This window comes from Miniopterus natalensis, chromosome 11, assembly GCF_054644295.1.
Source record: "Miniopterus natalensis isolate mMinNat1 chromosome 11, mMinNat1.hap1, whole genome shotgun sequence".
In the NCBI taxonomy this organism is placed as follows: domain Eukaryota; kingdom Metazoa; phylum Chordata; class Mammalia; order Chiroptera; family Miniopteridae; genus Miniopterus; species Miniopterus natalensis.
The window spans coordinates 65,178,927-65,203,847 of NC_142091.1; the positions used below are offsets into that span (position 1 = coordinate 65,178,927).

Below are 24,921 nucleotides of genomic sequence, written 5' to 3' on the forward strand. Positions count from 1 at the left end.
AGAGCTTTACTCAGTGGTCGATTAAAAATAGACAAAACCCTCTGAATTGTGGTTAGCATTTCTCTACCTTCAGGTGATTCTGTCTGCTTTAGCTTTTTCATTTTCAAAATATTGAAATAAGCTTTATAAGTTACCTTACTTGTCTGACATATTACTGTCTGAAGTTTTTATTATGACACTACAAAGGTTTCAAGAAAGGAATTCATATTGGTTTTAATTAGTCAAGAATTTAAGCTGCCTTTATCTACCCTTCTCCTAACCCAATTATCTTATGAAAGTCTATTTTTGAAAAGTGACCAATTTAAAACTTTTAGATAAGCTTTTCAAGATCAAAAAAACTTAAGTATTCTTGGAAAACCCTTTGTAAAATAATTTTTCTGACCACTGTTGTTAATCTCCCACAAATTATTTTCTTTAAAGTTTCATATTAGTAATTATTTTTACAGCAGCTATAATATAATATAATGTTGTGGGTAGAATGAACCTAATGGTAAAATTGCATTCGGTATGTTGACATCAGCAAGTATTTTATTGCTTTTCATATATAATCATGGAATTTTTCACACAGACTTTCAGTTTATGTTTTTTGGAATATCTGCAAAGGTAATGTATTCTGTTACCTCTGAATACTGATTCATTCTGCTTAAAAATAATCACTGTGCTCACAAAATTTTCCTACTTATAAAGACTTTATAGCTAAAAATGTGTCAATTAGTACAGAATGATTTAGGTCATAGTTGTTCCACACTTTTATTAATCTAAAAATCATTTTATTGACTGCCATTTGTTAGGTACATATGTTCTTATAGCAGTGCTTATCATCTCTCCCTTGAATGCCATTTAATAAAGCCTTCTCTTGTATAGGTAGTTTTATATTGCCACTGTCATTTCAAGGATTCTGGGAAGGAAAACTTAATAGGTTGATTTTTTTAATTGCCCACTCTCAAGTTGACTGCAAAAGAGGAGCTAGCACTTCTAGTTTTGACTAAATATTTTATTTCCACAGTTTTGGAATATATACTGTTTTTCCATATTTATTGGTTTGTTATTTTATAATTTGATTTAACCTAAGTACAACTGAATGGGTTGCTTTAACAAACTCACGTTTCAGTAACAACACATTTGGCCCTTTTTAAAGTAAAATGGAGTCTGTTAAATAAACATATATTGGTTTTACATCTAAGTAAGGTCTCTGAAATGCTCAACACTTAAAAAAGGACTTTTTAAATTAGAAAATATAAAGTCACAGAGAACGAAATTTCATGAGACAGTAATTAGGATCTTCTCTAATGACCAAATTGGAAGATAAATTGTAATAACAATATAAGCAAAATGTAGATATAGAATCTGTAATATTCACTATAGTGGATTTTCCCAAGCATTTACTATTACTCTAAAATATTTTCTAAATACTTTCATCCTTCAACTTCATTAATTTGCAAATTAAAAAGTTGTATCTCACAAAGATACTTTCAACTGCTTAACCAATCTACATTGTTCTTTTATGTCTTTGATGTATGTAATTTTACTTTAGTGTTCTTTACTCAGTATTATTTTCTCATATTAGAAAACATAAGATCAGTGGTAGATTATATTTATTAGACATTTTCATAAGTTGTTTACAGGTCTGCCACTAACAACAGTACTGATATTTATTGAATATAATTAAGCATCAAACCCAGGATTTCTGAACCCTGATCTTTTCTTAATTCACTGAGACATATGCCCACTTAAAATTTTTGGCCCAGAACTTTAGAAATTATGAGTCAGTGTTATACAGAAGTCAGACTTTATTATCTATTCATGCTTAGAATTTTATGCAGCTTTCTCTGTAATATGTATTTGAAAGCTTTCCCCACTCTAGAAAAAATGGGCGAATTTCCAAACCATGTATGTGAGCTTTAATATCTGTTCCAGTGTGCAGAAGAATTATCCTGTATTGTCTTCACAATGTTTCTATATTTATAGCATCTGTTTACCTAAATCTTATCCCCTTTTATAACTTGTTTAATCTGAGTTCTTCAACCTAAATTTCTGGAGGTTTAATAACTTGTAGCTTAAAACAATTTTCATTTTGAAGGAAAAGAAATTCTGCATTTTGCTGCCCTCCTGTGGACTATCCAGCATGTGTTACCTGCAGTTAAGGACTTTTGCTTTATCACATTCTTCATAAGAATTAGTGAAGATACCAGCTTTTAAAAAAAATAATCTTAAAGACCCAATCTTTATAGCATTTTTAATATGCTACTAGGTAGCTTACCGCCATTTATTTTTGTAAGAATTAAAACTGGTTAATTTATTACAGGTTTCAAAATCCTGAAATGCAGGCACATCCTGCAACCAAATATTAAGAATCGAGTGAAGCTGATTCACTGCCAGAGTGTGTGGTTGACTCCAATAGATGTGGTGAATTTAAGCTCACTTACCACTTAAGAACTTTAATATCATTCTGCCTTTTGCAGTCAATGGAAATTGTACCAACCGTGATATGTGATGCTGCTGTTGTGAATAGCCTGTTTTCTTTGCCACATACATCCTGCTTTCTTGGTTCCACGTGTTTGCTCATGTTGCTTTCTGCAGCCCCTCCCCATAACTCTTCTTCCCTGCATAAAATTCCTAATCTTACCCATCCTTCGAGGCCCACCTCTGCCATATGACTTACCTGATCCCTTAATTACAAGCAATGTCTAACCAATCAGTCTATGTACTAGTGCCTCTCCTTCAGCCCACTGTGTCTTGCTATTACAAGACACAACTCTCTTATAAGACTTCTCTAGTTCATTGAGAACAGGGACCAATCCTTTTTTTCACCTTCATACCCTGGCCCCCAAAGTGTAGCACATAGAATTATATAAATAGCAGATTAGCTGATGATATTTCAAGGTTGAATACCTAATAATAACTTGTATCCACCCACTGTTTACCCAGTATGCTTTTACCGAACCACCACTCAGCATCCATATATAAATATAGATCTTCTATTAAAGTCTGTAGCTCAACACCATAGGAGGGAGAAGAGAAAAGGAATTGTGTTGTTCACTTGTCCACTTGACACTGACACATCTAATAGATAGGTTGTAACCTTCCACCTCCTGTCCACACGGTTTTGATTAACAGTTACAAACAAATGTCCTTATTGATCCTCATAAAAAATATTTATGGGTTAATCAGTGAGTCTGAGAAAACCTACTGGATTTGTTTCCCCAGCATTCTTGCCTGAAATTTCCTTAGGATGAAGTGAGCCAGAGATTTAAAGACTAATACCAGCTATGGCGGTTTTCTTTCTTTTTCAATATAGTTTCTGTGTGGGAACATCTTTCATAGTAAACTTCCTGCAGGTGTTTACAGTCCCCTGTTTAGAGATCTAATCTGGTCTTCCATGTTTCTAGAGGAGGTTATATCACTCCCAAGAGTTTGGTTTCCACCTAGAGTTGTTTCCCCCACAGTCTACATGTCCTGGTGCCTGCCTCTCAACTGAGCCTAACTTTGTGCCCCAGGCTTTGTCACTTATGACCACATGGCATGACAAAGAGGTCAGATTTACAACCATTTCCCCTTTTTCTCTGAAAAGAGGCAGGAAATAGAAGTCTGCAGGAACCAGTGCAGCCCTGAATTCTTAGTAGAGCAGGTTCCCCTGCCACGTGTGAACAGTGTTCCCAGGATAGATTTCAGCTCCAGGATATGCCGTAACAGAAACACACACACACTTGTATTTCAGGGCAGCACTTTTCAGTCTTAGTTTTTCTTTTTTGAACTCACTTCTGACTCATTGACCACCCTAGGAGGAAATGCCTGCATCATTCTGAGGTGGCTGATTTCCTTTTTTTTTTTAATATATCTTTATTGATCTTAGAGAGAAGAAGGGGGAGGGGGAGAGAGAGACAGAAACATCAATGATGAGTCATTGATTGGCTGCCTCCTGCACTCTCCCCACTGGGGATCGAGCCCACAACCCGGGCATGTGCCCTGAGCAGGAATCAAACCGCTATCTCCTAGATCCTAGGTCGATGCTCAACCACTGAGCCATGCTGGCCAGTCCTGATTTCAGTTCTTTAATATGGTCTGTTTACTATCTGGCATTGCACTTTCAAGGTTAGTAAGTATATAACCCATCACTTTAAAACCTGCAAAGAACTTGATTCAGCAGTAATTGCTGGGTGAGAACAAGTCTAAGGAGCCATTATTTCTCTTGTCTTTCCTAACTAGAGGACAGCACAGGGCAGAGGAGGTGAGACAGCTTCACTGGTCTGAGGTGCAGTCATCGCAACCCAAGTCTTACCCAGATTCGAGGATTTCTGCATGCTTCTGTCCACAGTGTTTTCATTAATGGTTCCCAGGAATCCTCTTTAGTAGGACAGTAGTTTATCTCTACATTTCAAAATTTCAGATAAAGAATCTAGACATAGAGAAGTAAGTGGATTTGCCCAAGTTCATATGGTAAGGCTGCAGTTAAGGCAGAATTTAAATTTTTTCTGTGGAATGTCCCTCTTGGAAGGAGGTATGTAGGACTCTGTCACAACCTCTAGAGAGGGAAATCAAAAAGATATCTGTTCCCAGAAAGGTTTCTTTCCTCCTGTTACTCTGGTACCAAGCCCCACATTCCACCCACAGTTAGTTTCCTGGTAATATTTTAAAGTAATTTTGTATAGCATTGGTGAGCAATTAAAAGATACACTTTTGATTTATTTTACTACCTTTTCTAAAAGACAAATTATCTACTAGAGAATTAAATATCATGAAATCATGAGGTAGCTAAAATTATAATAAAATAAAACATTCACAGTGTGTTTCTACGTTACCTGTTAACAAAAAATATGGTGTTATAGCTTCCGTGTCCGAGTGCAGTTGAGTAGAAAGGTAAGGAGAAAGACAGACTGTAAGAAATCACTCGTGTCTGTTAGGACGGTGTTATCTGTATTCTTCACGCAGGTGCCTTATATTTCATTGAATGTACCAGAGTACCTCCTATACAGTAACTTTTCTTATAGGCACAAAGGAGACTCTAGAGTATAATGTATCCTATCAGAAGAGGGATAGTAGGAATACTCTTAGAATATTCCACTGTTCACAAAGGTCATTTTTTTAGTATCTGTTACTTTGCCTTCAACAACATAAAATTTTAGCTCTAGTTCCTATTACAAGTCATTTTAATTATTAGTTGTGTCTTAGAAGTTCATCATGTAATAGGAAGCACAGGGTATCACACCCATTTGTTGTATAGGGGGAAGTGTGGTAGAGGGAATAAGATTGGGGGGAGCCGGAGCAGACCGTAGAAACCCAATGGGAGTTGAGCAGCGGAGGTAAGTGTTGGTTTAACTGAGTATGGTGCCTATAGTCTGTTTCTATATTGTAAGGCAGCAAATTCACACAGTGTACTAAAATGTGCTTCAAAGAGCACATAGCAGCTGTGAGGCTAACTTCTAAGTGTACTAAATAATTTAGAATTTAGATATGCTAAACAGCTTAATCTGGAATAATTGCTATTTTCTTCTAAGAGACTTGTAGAAATGAACTCTGTATTGCCTCCAGCATCTACACACACACCACACACCACACACACACAGGAAGTTGAAATTGGGCAAATACCTTGATAACTTCTAAGAGCCAGCTGCTCATACTAGAGATTCCAAGTTGGCTATAACTAAAAGGCCTTTGTGAAAAGAGATTATATAGGGATAACTTCTCATTCCTTTGCAGCTTTTCAGGGAGACAGCAGTAATAGTAGCGGCTTGCCATGTGGCAGGCAGTGGTCTAATTTAATCTCAACAACCCAGTGAAATGGATACTATTAGTAAACGCATTTCGCAGATGAGGAAACGGATCCATAAAGAAGTTAAAAAGAATTTTCCCTGCTTTACACAGCAGGAAAATAGTAGAAACAAGATTTGAACTCACTCACTAGCCATTCCAGCCTGTTCTTTAAGCTGAAAGAACTACATGAGCCCGTCACTGGCTTTACTTGACTCGCTGTAGTTATGTGGCTCTTACAAATTTCTGATGCCTTTCAATTTATCTGTGACATTTCTTTAGTATAATTAATCATAAAGGATCCCAATAACGTACTCAACCAGGAATCTCTTACTAACTTGAGATTCAGAAGGTAAGTATGCTTTTTTAACAAGTGGTTACCCAACTCTAGTTAGAAAATAAACATTCTTTGTGGACCTTTGTAAACAGAATTAATATGAGAAAATAGGAGATTTCTTTAACCTTAGAAATGATAGGAGTTTCTGAGCACTTAGTTTAGTCTGGAAACCTGTAGCCACAGGATAAATTGTGCCTTTATCTCTTAGGAGATGTATGCTTTGACAAGTGTATTAAATATTTAGTTGTTTTCCCGAACACCCTTTTAGGATAAGTTAATGTTAATAACCCAGTTAATGCATGTGATATTCTAACCACAGAAAAGGATGTTGATACGTCTGAGATCTCAGCAGTTCCAGAATCAGAAATACCCTCCTTGGAGTTTTATGCTTAGTTGGTATTGCCTCATAGTCTCTTCTGAGATAAACCAAATTGCCAGGATTTGAATTAGATGCTAAATGCTGTGCAAGCAAGTATAGTGCATTAAGCATAGAAAAGTGTTCCCTTTTTCACTTGGGACCTTGTTATCTGAAGCATTTCATTTAAATCCTTAAAAAAAAGTGCACCTCTCAAGGTTAGTCTAAGCCATACAGTCTCCTCATTTTTGTATCAGCAGAAAATAATAGTCATGTGCATGGAAGATGACGCTACTTTATAGGTAGGTGTCTCCATTTTCCCCCCTCCAACGTTTCCTTGTGTTTCTTTAATGAAAACATCATCCCCACCTCTGCGGGAAGACAAGTGATATTTTTCCATGTAAGCAACTTTCATTGGTCCTCCCTTGAGCTGGAGGAGACCTATACTGTGGTCCAAGGAGTGGAAACTTTCGCTCTTACTGAAGTGCTTCAGTTCTTCCTCTGACAACTGGAAGGAGCAACTGAAAATTAGGCAATTTGGCTTCTATTATTAGCCAAGATAATGATGTTAATCATATCAGAATGCTGAAGTGGGCTTTTTTAACTGTCACCGTAAGGAAATCAATATTAACAGTTCTCATCTTAAAAGTACAAGCTCTTACTTGATCATTTTGATTCTGTCTACTTCCAAGAAATATCCAAACATGAACTTCGTACTCCCTTTGCTCCCCAAGTTCTCACTGGTCCCCTCCTCTGCCCTCTCAGAGGTTTTGGCCCCAATCTCCTGAGTCGGAGGACAAGACATCCTTAAACGCACAAGGTTTGCTTCAGGAGGGTGTCTGGGTTTTGAGGTTGTGCAGGAGGATTAATTGTCATTTTGGGATCTTGAGCACATCATATCTTATAAATTGCTTATAAAGCATTTTAAAATATTGCAGACATTTAAAAAGATGAGACCAATTAAGTTCTTATGATGGGAAGAGGGCAGGAGAAAAAATAAGGCACAAAGGTTGGAGGAGGGAGTCAACTGCAGGAAACAGCTAGAATTTCACTGGGTTCCAATGTTAAAGGTTTGTCCTTTGCTTTTGTAACATTAAGTTTGACTCAACTTGTGTCAAGGTGAAAAAGCTTTAGAAGCAAATCCACCAAAGCTGAAGGCAGAGAATACTCGAAATAACATATGTTTTAAAATTATCAGCCTCATTGTCATCATTATTTTCTCTCTGCTTTTAATAGTCATGCTTATTTATATCCCAATTAAGAATTGTCTCTTATCCTAACCAGGTAACTCGGTTAGAGCACCATCCTGATACACCAAGGTTGCGGGTTTGATCCCCAGTCAGGGCACACACAAGCATCAACCAGTGAATGTGTAAATAAGTGGAACAACTATTCAGTGTTTCTCCCTTTCTCTCTCCCTTTCTCTCTCTAAAATCAATAAATAAAAATTTTTTAAATGTGCTGCTCTAGACATCCTTTAAAAAAAAATCGTCTCTGAGAAGTATAATGTTCTGCATAGTAGTCTTTATGCAATTGGCTGTGTAGAGTCATCACTGTTTTGTTTTAATACTCATGTTTAGTTTCCCCGTGCTTACCTACCTGCACGTACTAGATGGTGCAGACAGAAGTGGAGGCAAATCAGCAACTTCCTCACAGGAGAACCTGGAGAAAGAAAGCAGCTACTATTGCTCGTGGCTTCTTTCCTATGAGCCCTCCATGGGCACACAGACATTCACCCCCCACACCCCCCATGCCTTCCCTCTCGTCCCCCAAACCCAAATGGGAATTCCTGTTCCTTCTGCGTTGCCCAGCACATCGTTGCTCCCTGCCCACAACGCCTTCTCTCCTTTCTCTGCTTCCGCAGTAGCGTTGACTCGTGGGGACCCAAGAGGCTGTGTGAGACAGAACTGATCAAATCCTAGGTCTGCCACTTATGTTCAGTTACTTAATTTCACTGAGAATCTGTTCCTTATCTGTAAAATGAAAATATTTCACAAGGTGTTTTTGAGGAGTATGTGGAAGAAAAAAAGACAACATTCAACAAATAATAGGCTTCTGTTCTTGTAGTTTCCCCTTTTTAAGTCCTACCTATTCTTCAAAATTCAAGCTCTACCTTCTCAAAGCTAATCTCTGAAGGCCGTATTTAGCATAGTATGCTACCTCGATATTGTTTGCTATCTTGTATTTACTGCCCCCCCCTCAAGTTTCTTGAGTGTAAAGCTCTCTTGAAACAATGCAGTTTTGAGATAGCCTTGTTGAATGTGGCAGCCTCAGACACATGATGGGACTGACTCAAACCCCAGAACCACCACTTCCTGCGTGACAATGTAGAATCGGAAGGTGGAAAGTGACCCCACACGTCTAGTCCCCTTACCCTAAACTCGCTGGTTGGGCAGGGTTTTGAGTCCATCGTGTGCTGGCCCAACAGGGGAAATGGTGTGAGAAGTGCTTTCCTAAATCGTGGATTCTGTAAGGGAGTCGTCAAATCCAGAAAGAGACTTGTGCTCCCACTGCCACAGAGAGCTTGATTGGGAACAGACATCTTTTTGAGACAACATTCTCTAAAAGTAAACTTGGAGAGCATTTTTAAATGTACTGGTAAAGGAGGGAAATTACTTATTCACTGTTACTCAAAAAGTGATAGGAAAGTTGTAGGCTTCTACTGAACATGTATCTTCAGCCAGTCTATGCATGGAACCTAAGCAAGGAGGAGACCTGTTCAGCGAGCCCAGTCGCTGCCTCGTCAGACACAGCTACCCCTACCCAGAGAATGACCATCTGGTGGACTGGGTAGTGGCTCTTTATCCACGTTAACATGCACTCCCTAATAGAGTCCAAGCTCGTCAAATCACTGGCAACGTGTAAGAGGTCAGGCGCACTACACATACCAGAAAGTGCTATGATTACATTCAAGATCTGACATTTTATGCTTCAATAAATCTTTATGTCCATGATCAGAGTTTGTTTCCAAAAGAAAAAGTCACCTTTGTGATGTTGCATTCTTAGACGTGGATTCCCTACTACCACCATCCCCCTTTAATTCCTTGGTTTTTTATTTATAATCCTTTGTCTTTTGATATATCTTTCATTTTAAGTTATGCAAAAAATGCTACATTTCTCTGCTATAATTCATCTACCTCCAGATTTATTTAGGCAGAAGGCAAACTTTATGATGTTTTTGACTTTCAAAGAAGTTTCACAGTCATTCATCATGAATGGAATGAGATCTTGGGACGTGATCTTTGTTGTTACAGTGTGTCTCCCGCAAATACTTGGTTCTTACAATAGCCTTGCGGATGAACCTTGAACTTCAGTGCTAAATCTTGAGGCACAGTAATGCTCTGGCTTTGGGCTCTCTAGCTCACTGATTTTGTATGTTCAGCAGCTGGAGAAAAACTCGCCTTTTTGCTCTTCTTGATGCTTGGGGACCTTGAGCCATGGGATTACGGAAGAGAGATGTTTCTAATGTGCTGTGTCTGTGTCTCTTGTCATTGAGGTCATTGTCATGAGAAAACCCTGGACAACAGCCATGACAAACAGAAATATTTTGACAACTCACGGACATTGGATGCTGCTGAAGAAGAGTCCTCTGAGACAGGGGCAGAGGAGAACCCTGTGCTCTCTGTTGAGAATTCAGGGAGGGACTCAGATGTCCTTAGACTTGAAAGTAAGTTGATTCAACCTGAGCTGTGCTTATGGGGTAAAGTCAACTTTCAGGCTTTACATTTAGGCTTTTCTCTACTCAAGAGGTTGTTTCCTTCTTTTAGCAGTCACTCATTTATTACATTGCAATTTCTTGACGGTGACGCTCAAATAGCTAGAAGACGAGCTGTAATGTGAAAATGCTCTTCACGCTTCTTTCTCTTTTCTCTGCCTCACTGTCTTTTACTAGAACAAATTTGATTTGTTTATATACTACTATTAATGTCATTAGTCTATTGAGTAAGTCGGGGGGGCAAGATAAGTTGTATTGATGCCAACCCAATAAAATTTAAAGATTTGTAATAATGGGCCTACCTACCAGGCCCCCCTCCTAAAATCCCATTTTATAACCACATTTTGAGTCAGTTCCATAATTGCCAAAATGTATGACTTGTTTCTAATACTCATCCTACTTAACCAAAATTTACTGCATTTGGAACTATGCACTTGTTAAAATTCCCACCTTCTTCTCTTGGCTTCTGGGATATCACTTGCTCTTGGCTCTCTTCCTGTCTTCAGACATCTTTTTCAATTTCTTTCATTTCTTTACTTTGCCCCTTATTTGTTGAGTTACCCAGGATCCTAATCTTGGTCTTTTCTTATCCCTCTCCGTGTTATCTCTTGGCGTTTCACATACCTTTGCATATACCAGTGACTCCATAACTGTATTTTCAGCTAAGATATTCTCTGTAACCCCAGGTCTCATTTACCCCTCTGTAGTGCTCTCTTTATCCGCCTGTGCCACGTGCACTTCAAACTTAACGTAGCCAGACTTGAACTTGTCCTCATTTTCACCCTGTTTCACCCTGTTTCTAATTTCTGTATTCCTGCTTTCTGTCAGTGGCATCGCAGCTCACCCAGTCACCACTAGATCCCTCAGTTCATAAGGCTGGTTGAATCTCACCTTTATCTCTGCTGTCCCCCCTGCCTAGATTCAGGCTTTCTTCATTTCTGCTGGGCTGTTGCAGTGGCTCTTAAGTAGGTTCCCTGTTACCAAGCCTCTTACTGCAGTGTACTGTAAGGAGCAGGGGAGGGGGAGAGGGAAGGGATGAGTAAGAGAGAGAATATATGTAATGGTACAAAATTTAAAAAGCAGAAGTAACCCATCACCAATTTCTTGTGTATCCAGAGTTGTTTCTAAAATCAGACCTGATCAGGTAAGTTACTACATTTAAATTTTTCAATAGTTCTCTATTATTGATAGGGAGAGTCCAAATGTCTTAGAGTGGGATACTTGTAGGTTTGCCCCTCGATTTCATCTTTAACTGAACTACCTACTAGTACTGTGCATGGCAGAAAGCGCAAACCTTTCACAATTCCCCACGTGCTGTTTTGAGCCTCCATGTCTTTGCACAGCTTCGGAATGGCCCCTGTGTACTCTTTACTTTATGTGGACATCTCCTGTGCAGCTCCAAGATCCAGCTCAAATGTCACTTCCTCTGTGAAGCTTTCACAAAGGGCTCCAAGCATTTAGTTGTTCCATCTGCAGTGTTCCACTTTCTGTCAAGGCACATGTCATACAATATTAGTCGCTTGTATGTCTTGTCTCCCATCGGACTCTGAGCTTATATACCATGTCTTATATAATTTATATTCCTGTGTACAGCAAATATTATTAAAGTAATAAAACCTGGCATTATAACCTGGTGCTTAAGTTCTTTAGTTCCACCCCTCTCCTGAGGATACAGTACATTTGCCCTGAAACTAGATGTTTTCCTGGTCCCTTCAGCATCATACAGACTTTCTCTCAAGGTGGGTTCCTTTCCAGACAGCTAATTTAGTCTATAGTATGATGATCACTTTTGCTAGTTTTACTAGTAGGACTTTTTAAAATTTCCTCCAAAAATATAATACAAAAGTTCTTTAATGTCTGTGCTTGGCTTTTGTGTTTAAAAATGGAGTTTTTCTGTCTCTGATAACTGCATCTTAGGAAGCCCACTGGTATGAACATGCTAACTGGTACAACTGCAGTCCCCATGGACATCTCAGTAGCTAGGGCCATTTCAGAGAAAGTTACTCCCAGAATTTAGACATATGGGGGAGAAAAGTTAGTATCCTCTCTAGTAACCATAAACTATTATGATAATCACTACCTTTTTTTGGTACTTATAATTTACAAAGTATTAAGAATTATGTATTAACTTTGTGTATTTTATTACTACGCTCATCTGATAGGTGAGAAAATTGAGACCCTGTGATCTTAGGCACCTTGCCTAAAATATTCAGTAGGTGGCATAATTAAAATTATTCTCAGGCCTTCAATTCCTTTTGCTTGCAGTTCTCAGAAGTGGGAGTTTGATGGATTAGAACTTTATTTTTTAATTGGTAAGGTCATTTTTAAAGAAAAGTAGAATCTGTCATTACCATTATATAAATAATAACATTTTAATGGAAAAAAAGTACAAAGACAATCTCAGAATAAAGGTGAGTCTTTTTCAGAAATGGACTGTTGGGCAACCTTACGGCAACAGAAGTGTATCTGGATGTGTGTGTGTGTGTGCGTGTGCGTTATAACTTTATATGTGTGTCTTTGTTTTGAGTACTTTCGCCAAGTCACTTTTCTGTGAATGTCCTCTGCTTTGAAAAGCTCTTACACTGAGGTTCCCAGGCCGAGCCACGACTACAGGTGTGCCTCACACACGGCAAGGTAGTACTGGACTCCTTTTCTCTCCCTTCTTCTTTCTGTTTTCTTTATTCCCCCAGGTTTTCATTTTCTTTTTGAATCAGGACAACACACACTTCTCTCCTTCTCTCTGCACTTCCCCTAGTTCGTGTGATTCTTGACAGGTTACCTACCATGGCTTTCCCAGCACCCTGAGAGAGGATTCATCCAAGTGAAAAACTAAACTCTCAGAAGCCTCTCTGCAGGCGCTCATAGTCTCTTCATGTCACAGTTTTTACCCTCCCTTCTCCAGTGTAAGAACAGTCCGTGTTAATGAAGGTAAAACAGCAGAGCTATGGGTCTCGGCCTTTTTTCTGTTTATGTCATACCATCTGTCCCGCAGGCAGCAAGCCTAATACTTATTCTTCTTGCTTCAGGCACAGTTTAAAACCTTCTGCAATTCTTCTACAATCCAGACCCCTCACCAAACCTGAATTCCATATTCCCGGCTGCTATTGAACCATGTCCGGAGAAACATTCCTCCGTCCATTCTAGCCTAGACTCTAAGCTCTATGGGTTGTTATATTCCAAGCCTTCATTCAGCACATGGTTAGACACAGCAACAAATGTTTAAGTGAATTCATGCATAAGCATCTAAGATCTGTCAACTGGTGGTCATTGGCGCTGATTCAACACCAACAGGAATCCCCAATTTGGGGTGCAATGAAGAAGGAAACTTCAGTGCAAAGAGCTCAGTGGTGATACTGCACAGCTGTGAAAACAGCACAGCTGTGAGGTGGCCCTGGGTCCAGGCCCCCCCGTCAGCCAGGCACTTGTCTACAGTGAGACATCTGTGTTTCAGCTCTAGCCAGGGAAACACAATCTTCAGTCTTGGTGGGAAGGGAAAGTGAGCTCTTGGAGCCAGAGGGTAGCTGGCTTATATGGACAGAAGTCCCCACCCCTGGTCTCTGATTGGTCTATCCTCATGCAAAGGATTTGAGGACTCCTAATCCTTGCAATTTGGTTGGTCCAAGAGGCAGTGTCCTGACTGGTCGCAATAGAGCTGCTCTGAGTAGTCAGCTGCGCAGCTCCAATTGGATGGAAAGCCGGAGTCCTGTTGGTTGAACCTGGATTCCGGGAGCTCCTTTATAAGGGCTGCTCCAGGCCAGAGACAGTGCAGGCAGGCAGGCAGGCAGGGTTCTCCCTGAAGTGCACTTTGCACGGGAAGCCCATGTGTAGGAATGGCCGCTAGGCTCTGTTATAAAATTGGAGCCCAGTTAGCTACCAGGAGCCCTTCTTAGGTCTTCTGCGGGGCTCACAAATCTCAGTGCTCTATCGCATTGCCTTTCCTAGTTCCAGTGTCTTTGTAAACAGCATTCTGTTGTCATACTCAGATGCCCAAACTGCATTCACCTAGTAAAAGCCCACTGTTTCACATTAGGCTTTAAAATCTTGAAATCATCTTTGAATTTACCCTGTTATTTGCCCTTAAATCCATTTAAGTACCAAGTTCTATTAATTTTTCTCCATTGAAATTTCGTTACGTACTTCTTCCCCTCCCTTTTTAAAAAGTCCCTTTGCCCTCACCCTAAGTCAGCCTCCCTTCATATAACTCTTCTATAGGTTATTGAAATAACCTTTCTAATTGGCCTCTATCCTCTGTCCTGCTCCCCTTACCCCCTCCCCACTCCCAAATACACCTACTGATATACTCCTCTAACCTTCATAAATACTGTGGCTCTCATCTCGTTCTGCTGAGCCAACAAGAGGCTCCCTTCCCAATGAGCCTTCTTCCTGACTCCCAGATATTCTCAGTGTCTCCCACCTTCCTAAGCCTCTTATTTGCTGATAACACCTGCATACGTTTTTTGCCCCAGTTAATTGGAAGTTAGTAGTGCCTTCGCATATACCTTCCTTGTGCCTGTGTGTGTGGGTAATGCGAGTATGTGTGTGCATGCTTCATTAGTGCCGTCACTCTGGGGAGTGCCTTCCCCAGCCCTCTGTTCTGTCTAAATCCTGCCTCACAACGTCTGCCTTCCTCTAGGAAGCACTTTGTGACTACCGTTGTACTTTTTCCCTTGCAAAAAATATTTAAATGTGCACATTTTCTTGTTTAATGTGTACAGTTTTGTGTCTTCAACTTGATTATTAATTCATTAATTCCTCAGGGTCAGATCCCTCAGGTTCCTATCCCTTTTGTTCCCGTTTACATAGCTTATACGTGTAGATGGGCACAGAGTAAGCTTTAAATAAATGAACTCTGGTTTATCTTTCTTCTAACTCTGCACATGTATTGTCTCCCTCTTCCTCTCCTTTCTGTAGTGGTGTTCTCTAGGAATTGCTATCACCCACCCCAGCAGCCTTTGAAAAGACCTACTGGCTGCCAGCAGCAGAAGCCATAGTCTCGCTTTAGTTGAGTATTGATTTTCATCAATGAAAGCCCCTTTCTCTAAGAACTTTTAAATGATATATATTACCTCATGGCATGGGCACAAGGAGGCATTAACCTTTGGGGACTCTTTGCAAGTAAACAACAGAAATGCTTTCTAAATTCTCCAAACATAGCATCCATAGGAAGCTCTAACTATACACTGGAGAATTAGTTACCTGCAGGCTCCTTTTGGCCAAAAGCCACATTTCTTTAAACCCATGTTCTTGGCTATGGCCAAATTGGTTGAAAAATCCTTTTCTGTCTCAGGACCAGGTGCAAGCAGCCCCGTAGTATCCATAGGAGAAGGAAGGAGAAGAAGCTAAAATAGCATGAGGAATACTTAGAGTCAACAAGACGAAGTTCTCCAAGTTGCTGTTTGGGATCCCTGTAGCAACCCTGTCCAGCTGCTTTCCTGGGTTCCCGCGGAGAACTTTGTAAATGACATAGTGTGCTGCTCATTATGCTGAAGTCATGCCTGCCTTCCTGTTGCTTACCACTCAGCTGGGTTGGCCGTGCTTTACCACATGGGAAGGTAAACCTTAGAGTTTAAAAAGTCAGCAGGACAGAGAAAAGGCAGGAGCAGCAGAGTCCCGAGAACCTCACAAACCAAACTATTTCTGAGTTCCCGTTCATTCATTCTGTGCTTGGACATTCCGGACACAGTAACAAACAAGATAGACTCTGAAAATTAAAACTCTTTGTCAACTCTACCTTTATACTACTGGCCACAAACTTAGGCAAGTAACCAACCATTTTTATTTGAATATTCTATTTTGCAAACCCCTATTTTACTTTACGCTTGTTTCAGAACTCCATTCTTCTTCATCATCATCATCATCATCTATAGAAATCAGCAGATTGGTTCAGAAAAACCTAAAAGAAACTTCCTTGCAAGGACAGTAGTACATTTTGTAGTCACTTGTTACAACTAGAAGAGCCCTGTAGCTTTTTCAAGAAAGAATGACAGAGATTTCTGGTGGCACTGACAACAGACTTTCCCGTTCTCTGGAGTAGAATGGGGAATGGGAGACAGACATGCCACCAGAGGTAAGGGTGACACTGCATCTTCTGTGAGTAGGGCTCAAAGCGTTAAGTGATTTTTAGCAATGGTAGTCAGCCATCTCTCTCACCCAAGCCTCCTCAGAGAAGAATATTATGCATTTCTAACGTGGGTTACTCACAATGGCTACATAGGTCTGCGTGGATATGAGATTCCTGACCCTGGCTTTTTTAATACCATGGTCTAAATCACCGAACAAGCTGGAATTACCAATTGAAGATCACTGGGGTAATGTAGACTAGCATTTTGTGAGCAATCAGCTCCAAGCTCTCAGGTTGTGCAGTGGGTACATATTACGAAAGCAGGCATTTCACTTTGTTATCTGTTTTTATGCCCTCCCTACTTCCAAAAAGGATTGGAGATAACTTTAATAGAACACACAATATCAGATTCAGCCATTAATTCAAAATAACTTAAGTAGTAAAGAATTTTTTTTAAAGGAAGGCATTCTATTAAGAGACTCAGAGTAATTTTTCCCTGAGCTTCCTAGTTCTCTGAGCATAGAGGGGAACTCATAGGGTGTGTCACCTTCAATGTGTAATAATGGAAACGTGTCAACTTCTCAGGAGAAAGAATCTTTACTAGGCCATTGTGATGAGAAACATCCATGGGAATCTTTACATAAGAAACCTGAGCAACATAACAAATAATACCTTGATAACCATTTTAGGAAAAAATTGCTATTTTATTACTAGCATATTGCTATTTCTTATATCAGCCATTAGTGAAAATAGGAGTCTTCGTGTGGAATTAGATAATTTCCTATTAAACAAACCATTGTTCACTTAAGGCAATTAGACTGAGTGGTCTAGACATGCAGCTATGGCCTTTCCTATGCTATTGAATAAAACCTGGAGAAGCCTATATTAAATAACATAACAAACTTGATCTTTGCCATGTGTGTCTTATATCTAGAGCGAGTTGGTCTTTTTTGCGCAAAATCCATACATAAAACAGCCATCCTCAGGCTCGTGGGGAACGTGGGCTGCGCCTGCCACCCAGCCGCTGCCGTTAGTCTCCACTGGCTCTTGACAAAGCTCCATGACAAAGATGATATTTTATTAGGAATTTTGAGGATGCCAAATAGTATTGTTATGAAAGCAGGGTAGAGAAGTGCCTCTAACCAGAGCCAAAACTTTTCTCAGAAAGCAAGGTTGGCGTCACTCAGACACTTGAACGAATACTGTGTAATTTTTAATAACAGGCTGGCTCTTGAATTTCAGGTACAGTGGCTGAAGAAAGCAATGGTTCTGATGAGATAGAGAATTCAGACGAAACCAAAATGTCGGAAGAGATCTTGGCTTTGGTGGATGAATTTCAACAGGCGTGGCCTCTGGACGGCTTTGGGGGAGCCCTGGAGATGAAAGGGCGGCGTCTGGACTTGCAGGGGATACGGGTGCTGAAGAAAGGTCCCCAGGACGGAATGGCCAAAAGCTCTTGCTACGGAGACTGCAGAAGTGAAGACGACGAAGCGACGGAATGGGTGAGCGCTGCCAACCTGGTTCTTACCAAACTAGCCCGGTCTTTGGGGGAGGGGTTCCTTGTTTCCACGTGTGATGTTTCCGTTGGGGGTGTAGCACTACTTTACCCCAGGCTCCAGCCAGCCTTCACGTTGGAAATGTACTGCAGGAAGCATTTCATGCTACTTATGTATTGCTAGCCCTTCCAGGAGGCAGAGGAAGTGGGGTGGGTGCGAGGCCACGCTCGAAGCCTGTAGATTGGGGACGACCCAGTTCAGACATCTTAATTTTCAGTTTCCTTCAAGGCTAGGTTACTATTTTTATTTCACTAAACATTCTTTATTTAGACCTTTAAGAATTAAACAGCAAGAAAACTTAACCTCAGCACAGGACTGGTTTTTCTTAAAGCCACCAATACCCACAGCCATTGACAGATTTGATCACTAGTCTCACTTGTCCCTAACATGTTTCCATTTCTCAGATCACATTCCAGGTCAAACGTGTAAAGAAACCCAAAGGAGATCATAAAAAAGCTCCTGGGAAAAAGATAGAATCCAATCAAGCAGAAAATGTACAGCGCTCCCAAGCAAACCTGGAGATCACTGGCCCAAAGGTGGCATCACCTGGACCACAAGGTACATTTGAATGTTTAATATGCCAGTTTCTTCTTTCAGATTTCACTGTTTCAGCTCTCACAAAGGATATGTTTGTGACTTAAGTAGATGAGAAGGTAACTGGGCTAAGTGAGCAAGAAGCCAATCATTGATATAAAAAGTTTGTTTTGACAGTTACTTCACGTTTTTACCATTGGCTATTTGGCCTATATTCTTTTTATCTTGAGCTTAAATGTCCTATTGATTCTTAACTTAAAAGTCTAGGTTAATATATAAAAATGTGGGTTTGAGACTGATTCCGTGGGCTCAAATACCAATTCTGCCATTCAGTTCCCTATGCCTCGTTTTCTTTACCTGTAAAAGGGGAATAATAACTGTGTCTATCTTATAGGGTGGTTGTGAGGATTATATTGAGTTCATACATGTAAAGTGCTTTATATGAACTGGGCACAGAGGGCTCAATACATATTAACTAGTAACATTTTTGTGTGTCAGATATCTCTTTAAGTACTGGATAAATGCTTTAACACTACTCACCAGGAAAAATGCAAATACATCAAAATCTGACATGTACATAGTTGCTCCAAAATCCATCTCTGGACTCCAGGCTCACAGCTATCCCGTAAGTCCAGTTGACTTTCTTTTCCAGCAGTGAAGTGCTGATAAAATTTCTTTATAAAAAATATCTTTTTTAAAGGATGTTTTGTCCTGGCCAGGCCCAGTTAGTTGGAGCATCATCCCGTGCACCAAAAAGGTTTCAGGTTCAATTCTGGGGGTCAGGGCACATACCTAGATTGCAGATTCAGTCCCTGGTCAGGGCATGTATGGGAGGCAACTGATCGATGTTTCTCTTTCACATCAGTGTCTCTCTCTCTCTCTCTCTCTCTCTCTCCCTCTCCCTCCCTCTCTCCCTCTCTCCCCGTCCCTCTCTTTCCCTTCCTCTCTCTCTAAAAAAAATCAATAAAGACATATCCTCAGGTGAGGATTTAAAAAAAAAAGGGGGGGGGCTATTTTCACTGTCTTGGACTTTGAAAATTCAAGGTAACTTTCTAAAAATGTCTTATTTAATTTGGTGCAAGCACTTACCAAAGCTCAAAGCAGAGGGCACACAGTAAAATGGCTAACTCCCAGAATGAACTGTGACTTGTGAAAAATAGTAAGGACACCAAAAAGGACATTTTTGTCATGACTGGAGTTAAAAGCATGAAGTAGCATTACTGTTTAAGGAACATAGCATGTGTTAGCAGGTTACAAAAGAAAGGGACACTTCCTTTGTCAGGTCTGTCTTCTGGAGCAAAGACAAATCGTTCAAACTGTGAAATGTTGTTATGGAAGTGAACACTGCAATGGGTTAAACAGTCAATGTAATAAAATCATGAAGAAAATTTAGATGGTTATTTATATACATTTAAGGTGAAAAGGAACTTTTTCTAAAGCCGAAAGAAAGAAAAAAATAATTCTAGCACCAGAAAACAACATAAAATAGAAAGACAAAGGACTGAAACAAAGTATTTTTTGCAGAATATTTGTATAATACTTCCGCAGAATATTTACAGAATATATGATAAGCAAAGGATATCAACGTCATTTAAAGAGCACCTACAAACCAATAAGAGAAAGGCAGCATTTCAATAAAATACATGCAAGTACATAGGCAGTTCACCAAATACACACACACACACACACAGTGGCCACTAAACATGTGAGAAATGCTCAGCCTCACAAGTAGTCAAAAATGTGCAAACGTAAATAGTGCCGTACCATTTTTGCTTATCAAATTGTCTTTAAATGTGTAACAAACAATGAGAATCAGTAAAAATGAATTATGAGTTCTGGGATAGTTTGACTAGATGTTCAGAAAATTTAAAAATATACCAACAATTCTACTTCCAATAATTTACCCCAAGTTAATCATTTTCCAAGTGCCCAAGACAGGAGTATTAAAGTTATTGCTCACAGGGTTGCCTGTAATAAAAATGTGGAAACAACCTAAAGGTTGGTAATTGCCTAAATAAATTATAGCATGCGTACTGTGCAGGCACGGTGTATGTAATTTAGTAAGTGAACAAAAGCAGTTTATTATAAACGACATAGAGGCGTACCTCCTTTTATTGTGCGTCACTTTATTGCGCTTTGCAGTAAAGCCACCTCTATAACAAAAGTGCAAGGCGAAGTAGCGAGTGATAGTGGAGAAGCTACATCAAGTTATCCAGCAGATCTAGGTAAAATAGTTAATGAAGGTGGCTACACTAAACAACAGATTTTCTTACATTGGAAGAAGTTGCCACATAGGATTTTTATAGGTAAAAAGGAAAAATCAATGCCTGGCTTCAGAGCTTCAAAAGACAGGCTGACTCACTTGTGAGGGGCTAATGTAGCTGGTGACGTTAAGTTGGAGCCAATGCCCATTTACCATCTGAAAATCCTAGCACCCTTAAGAATCATGCTCAGTCTACTCTGCCTGCACTCTGTAATTGGAACAACAAAGCCTGGGTGACAGCACATCTGTTTACAACGTGGTTTATTGAATATTTTAAGCCCACTAGTGAGACCTACTGCTTAGAAAAAAAGATTTCTTTCAAAATAGCACCGCTCATTAACAGAGCACCTGGTCACCCAAGAGCTCTGTTGGAGATGGACAACCAGGTTTCATTGGAGATACACAACAGCATTTCCATGCCTGTTAAGACAACATCTATTCTACAGTCCATGGATCAAGGAGTAATTTTGACTTTTGAGGTTTATTATTTAAGAAACACATTCCATAAGGCTGTAGCTGTCATAGACGGTGGTTCCTCTGATGGATCTGCTCAAAGTAAATTGAAAACCTTCTGCAAAGTTCATCATTCTAGACGCCACTGAGAACATTCGAGAGTCACAGGAAGAGGTCACAATAGCAACACTGACAGGTCTGGAAGAAACCGATTCCATCCCTCATGATGACTTTGAGGGCTCAAGACCTAAGTGGAGGAAGTAACTGCAGATGTGGTGGAAACAGCAAAAGAACTAGAAAGAGAAGTAAATCCTGAAGATGGGGCTGAGTTGCTGCAATCTAATGATAAAGCTTGAACGGGTGAGGAGTTGCTTCTTATGGATAAGAAAGCAAGTGGTTTCTTGAGATGAAATCTACCCTGCTGAAGATGCTGTGGAGATTGTTGAAATGACAACAAAGGATTTAGAATATTACATAAACCTAGTTGATAAAGCAGCATCAGAGGCTGAGAGGATTGACTCCAATTTTGAAAGAAGTTCTACTGTGGTTAAAATGCAGTTAAACAGCATCATATGCTACAGAGAAATCTTTTGTGAAAGGAAGAAGCAGTCGATGTGGCAAAACTTCATTATTCTTACTTTTAAAATTTGCCACGCCATCCCAACCTTTAGCACCTGATCAGTCAGCAGCCATCAACATCAAGGCAAGACCTTCCACCAGCAAAAAGATTATTACTTGCTGAAGGCTGAGGTGAGGTTAGCATTTTTTAGCAATAGTGCATTCTTAATTAAAGTATGTACATTTTTTTAGATAATGCCATTGCACCCTTAACAGACTACAGTATAGTGTAAACAACTTTTATATACATTGGGAAACCAAAAACATTGTGTGACTCACTCTGTTGCAATATTTTCATTATTGTGGTGGTCTGGAACCAAGCCTGCAGTATCTCTGAAGTATACCTGTATAGAGAGAATACTTCAATTTTTGTAAAATAGGAAGCATCCTGTATTTTGACTATACTCTTTTACATTTCAATATTTCTGCAGTTGAGATATATCTTACAATTGATGGTGTCTTAAATAATTGGCAGTGTTTTTCTTTCTTAAATCATGTAAAATAATGTGCACCTTAAAGTCTGTGACACCTTAAATTTGATGAAATATGCTAAAGTGAACAAGTACATAGAAACAAACGTAGAAGAGAATACACCACAGTGTTGGAAGTGATCATCTCTGGGTGCCTATAGGGCTAGAGGTGATTTTGTATTTTCTCCTAATGCATTTCTGTTTTGTAAATACTTTATAATAAGCCTATATTACTTTTACAAACAAAAAACTAAAAATTTCTTGTAAAAGTGAAAATTAAAGCTCAGTATGGTTGAGATGATAGGAGAGCACTTAAGCAGTTTCAATTGGATTCAAGTATGTAGGCCCAGGTTGCACATTGAATATACTGACAAGTGAAATCATGGAACTACTTACTGTCACCAAAGTGAAATGTTCTAAAGCATGGAAAAGATGAGAGAAGACTGGAGAGGTTCAGTATCCCAGTTTTCAAGTAAATATGGATTCTGTCCACTCCAAGTGATAAGCTTCGTGATGAATCCTGACCAAGTTCTAAGCAAATTATTAAACAGGTAGTTTGTGAGCCCATAGGGGGTGGCGAGTAGAAATCATAAACGATCATTGTAGATTTTCTAAGAACTAATAATGCATAACTAACGTCATTCTTTTTCCGGTGAGGGCTCCTAGACTGGAAGACCAGGTAAGTGCCATAGACAGAGTGGAACTAGATTTCAGCAAAGCATTTAACAGAACCTCTTATAGTATTCTGTGAACAAGATGGAGAGATGTGGGCCCAAAGCCTCCACATTGCCTGTTGGATGAAGTCCAAACTTCTAGTGTGCTGTACAGGACCCTTTATAACCCAGCCTCTCTCTACCCTTCAGCATCATTTTTTGAATCAGCCATGCTCTTATTTTACCTCCTTGGCTTGCATACGCTGTTCCCTCTGCCACCTCAGAGGTGCTAAAATATCACTCATTCTTAACCTTCAAACTCAAATGCCATCTCTTCCTTGGGACCTTCAGGCAGAATTAGGACCAAGTTGAGAAATCTGCTTCAAAGACGTGTTTCTCCTGACAGAGTTCGAGTTGTCTTTAAAACCAAAATGCAGAGGGTTGAAAGTTAAGTTTGGTAAGAATGTTAACACTGAGGAATATCTTAACCCCTGTCTCATGTTGATTGGTCTTGAATCCAGTGGAGGACTCATGTATTTGTACTTCATTCTCTGTCTTGCAGAACAAGGCTTTGCTTAGAGCTTTATTCCCATGCCTGTGAATGACAAGATTTTAGTTCTCTATAGAGTAGAAATTCTAAAGACTAAAAGAATGATTAGCACCTTTAGATCCACCAGTTTGGGTGAAGTAATCACCAGGGCATAATACACTGGATTGTGTTCCTTTGCAATTGTGTCATTGATTACATGCTTTTTTCCAGGAAAAAAGCGTGACTACCAGAGTCTGGGATGGCCTAGCCCAGACGAGTGTGTCAAGCTCCGCTGGGTAGAGCTGACTGCCATCGTGAGTACCTGGCTTGCAGTTTCTTCAAAAAACATCGAGTGAGTATCTTAAACCTCTCCCTCCTCCGTGGCATTCGTGTGCCAGTGACCGCACTGGGCCTCTGTCCCTTTTAGAGTTGGTGGTTCAGAGGATGACCATTGCTGACCACAGCCCACAGATGGGAGTGGCCATTTGCACTGAACAGTGAATGTGCCCCATTCCCAGTGCCTTTGCCCACACTTATGTAACTTACCCAGATTTACTTCATTTGAATTGAAGACTGGATCCCTGTTTTAGAAGCATAAAACCTATGGTCTCTCACTGACATCACGCACTTGAAAAGGGAGTCAGGGCAAATCAGGATTTACAGACTCCTTCCAAAACCCATGGTTACTGCTCTGAGAACTGCTTTTCCTCCTCAGACACTTATTCTCTTTTGCTGGCCCCTATTCTACCCTTTGAGTGTTGGAGTCCCCAAGATTTACCACCAAGCCTTTATAATCACCCTAGTCAGACTAACCTACTCCCAGAACTTCCAGCACCACCAGTATATTGATGATTCCCAAATTCAACTCTCCAAACCAGAGCTTTCTTCAAGTCCCTCAACCCCTCCATCCAATTATCTGCCTGCCTCTTTGCCTAGATAGCTGTCAGATGCCCCAGGTTCAGGAAAACTAAACTCATAATGTTCTAGACTACGCATCTTCCAAAAAAATCATTGTTGTATTTTCTAATTTTTATTCCTAGTAAAGCTCCAGCAGTGCTTAAACCAGAAATTGGGGAGCCATCCTTAACAACCCTCTCCTTTACCCCTCAAATCCAGTCTGCTACCACTTCTTGTCATTTTCACCCTCTGAGTATTTTTCAAAAACCATCTGCTTTTCTCCATCTCCATTGCCACCTCCTTCAGTCAGATCACCATCATCTCTGCTTACATTCATTCAGTAGCCTCCTAGCTGGTCCTCTTGCTTTACTGACTCTTGGCTCCATTCAGTCCATTCTCCCCCTAGTGCTCAGAATTCTTCCTCAGTTATAAGTCAAATGATTTTTTAAATGCTCTACTTCTCACTGCTATTTACAGTGGCCCGCACTGTACACCTGCTCCTGCGTGTCTTTCCATCTCCAACTCTGTCCTACCTCCCGTCAGGGCCCTCACACGTGGTGTCCCCTTCGCCTGTGTTCTCCCCACCTCCTTCCTACCTGGTAATGCATACTCATCCTCTGGTCTCACTTAAATCTTCCTTCCTCAGGTAATTCTTCCCTAGCCCTCTCCCTCCTCCATCAGCACAGAGGAAATAGATACCCTCCTGCAGTGTAGCACTGACATTGTACCTTG

At 40.1% G+C, this 24,921-nt stretch overlaps 1 protein-coding gene across 4 annotated transcripts in view; it reads left to right on the plus strand.

Annotated features, from left to right (window-relative positions):
- TTC17 (tetratricopeptide repeat domain 17) overlaps positions 1 to 24,921 on the plus strand; it is a 76,627-nt gene that overhangs the window by 42,853 nt on the left and 8,853 nt on the right. For 2 of the 4 annotated variants that reach the window (XM_016197652.2, XM_016197654.2), the window contains exons 17-20: positions 9,937 to 10,107; positions 17,459 to 17,718; positions 18,177 to 18,330; positions 23,524 to 23,644. In XM_016197652.2, coding sequence (XP_016053138.2) covers positions 9,937 to 10,107; positions 17,459 to 17,718; positions 18,177 to 18,330; positions 23,524 to 23,644 — 706 coding nt within the window. The remainder of the gene's footprint in view (positions 1 to 9,936; positions 10,108 to 17,458; positions 17,719 to 18,176; positions 18,331 to 23,523; positions 23,645 to 24,921) is intronic. The other 2 variants (XM_016197653.2, XM_087821815.1) reach the window with 1 other exon arrangement.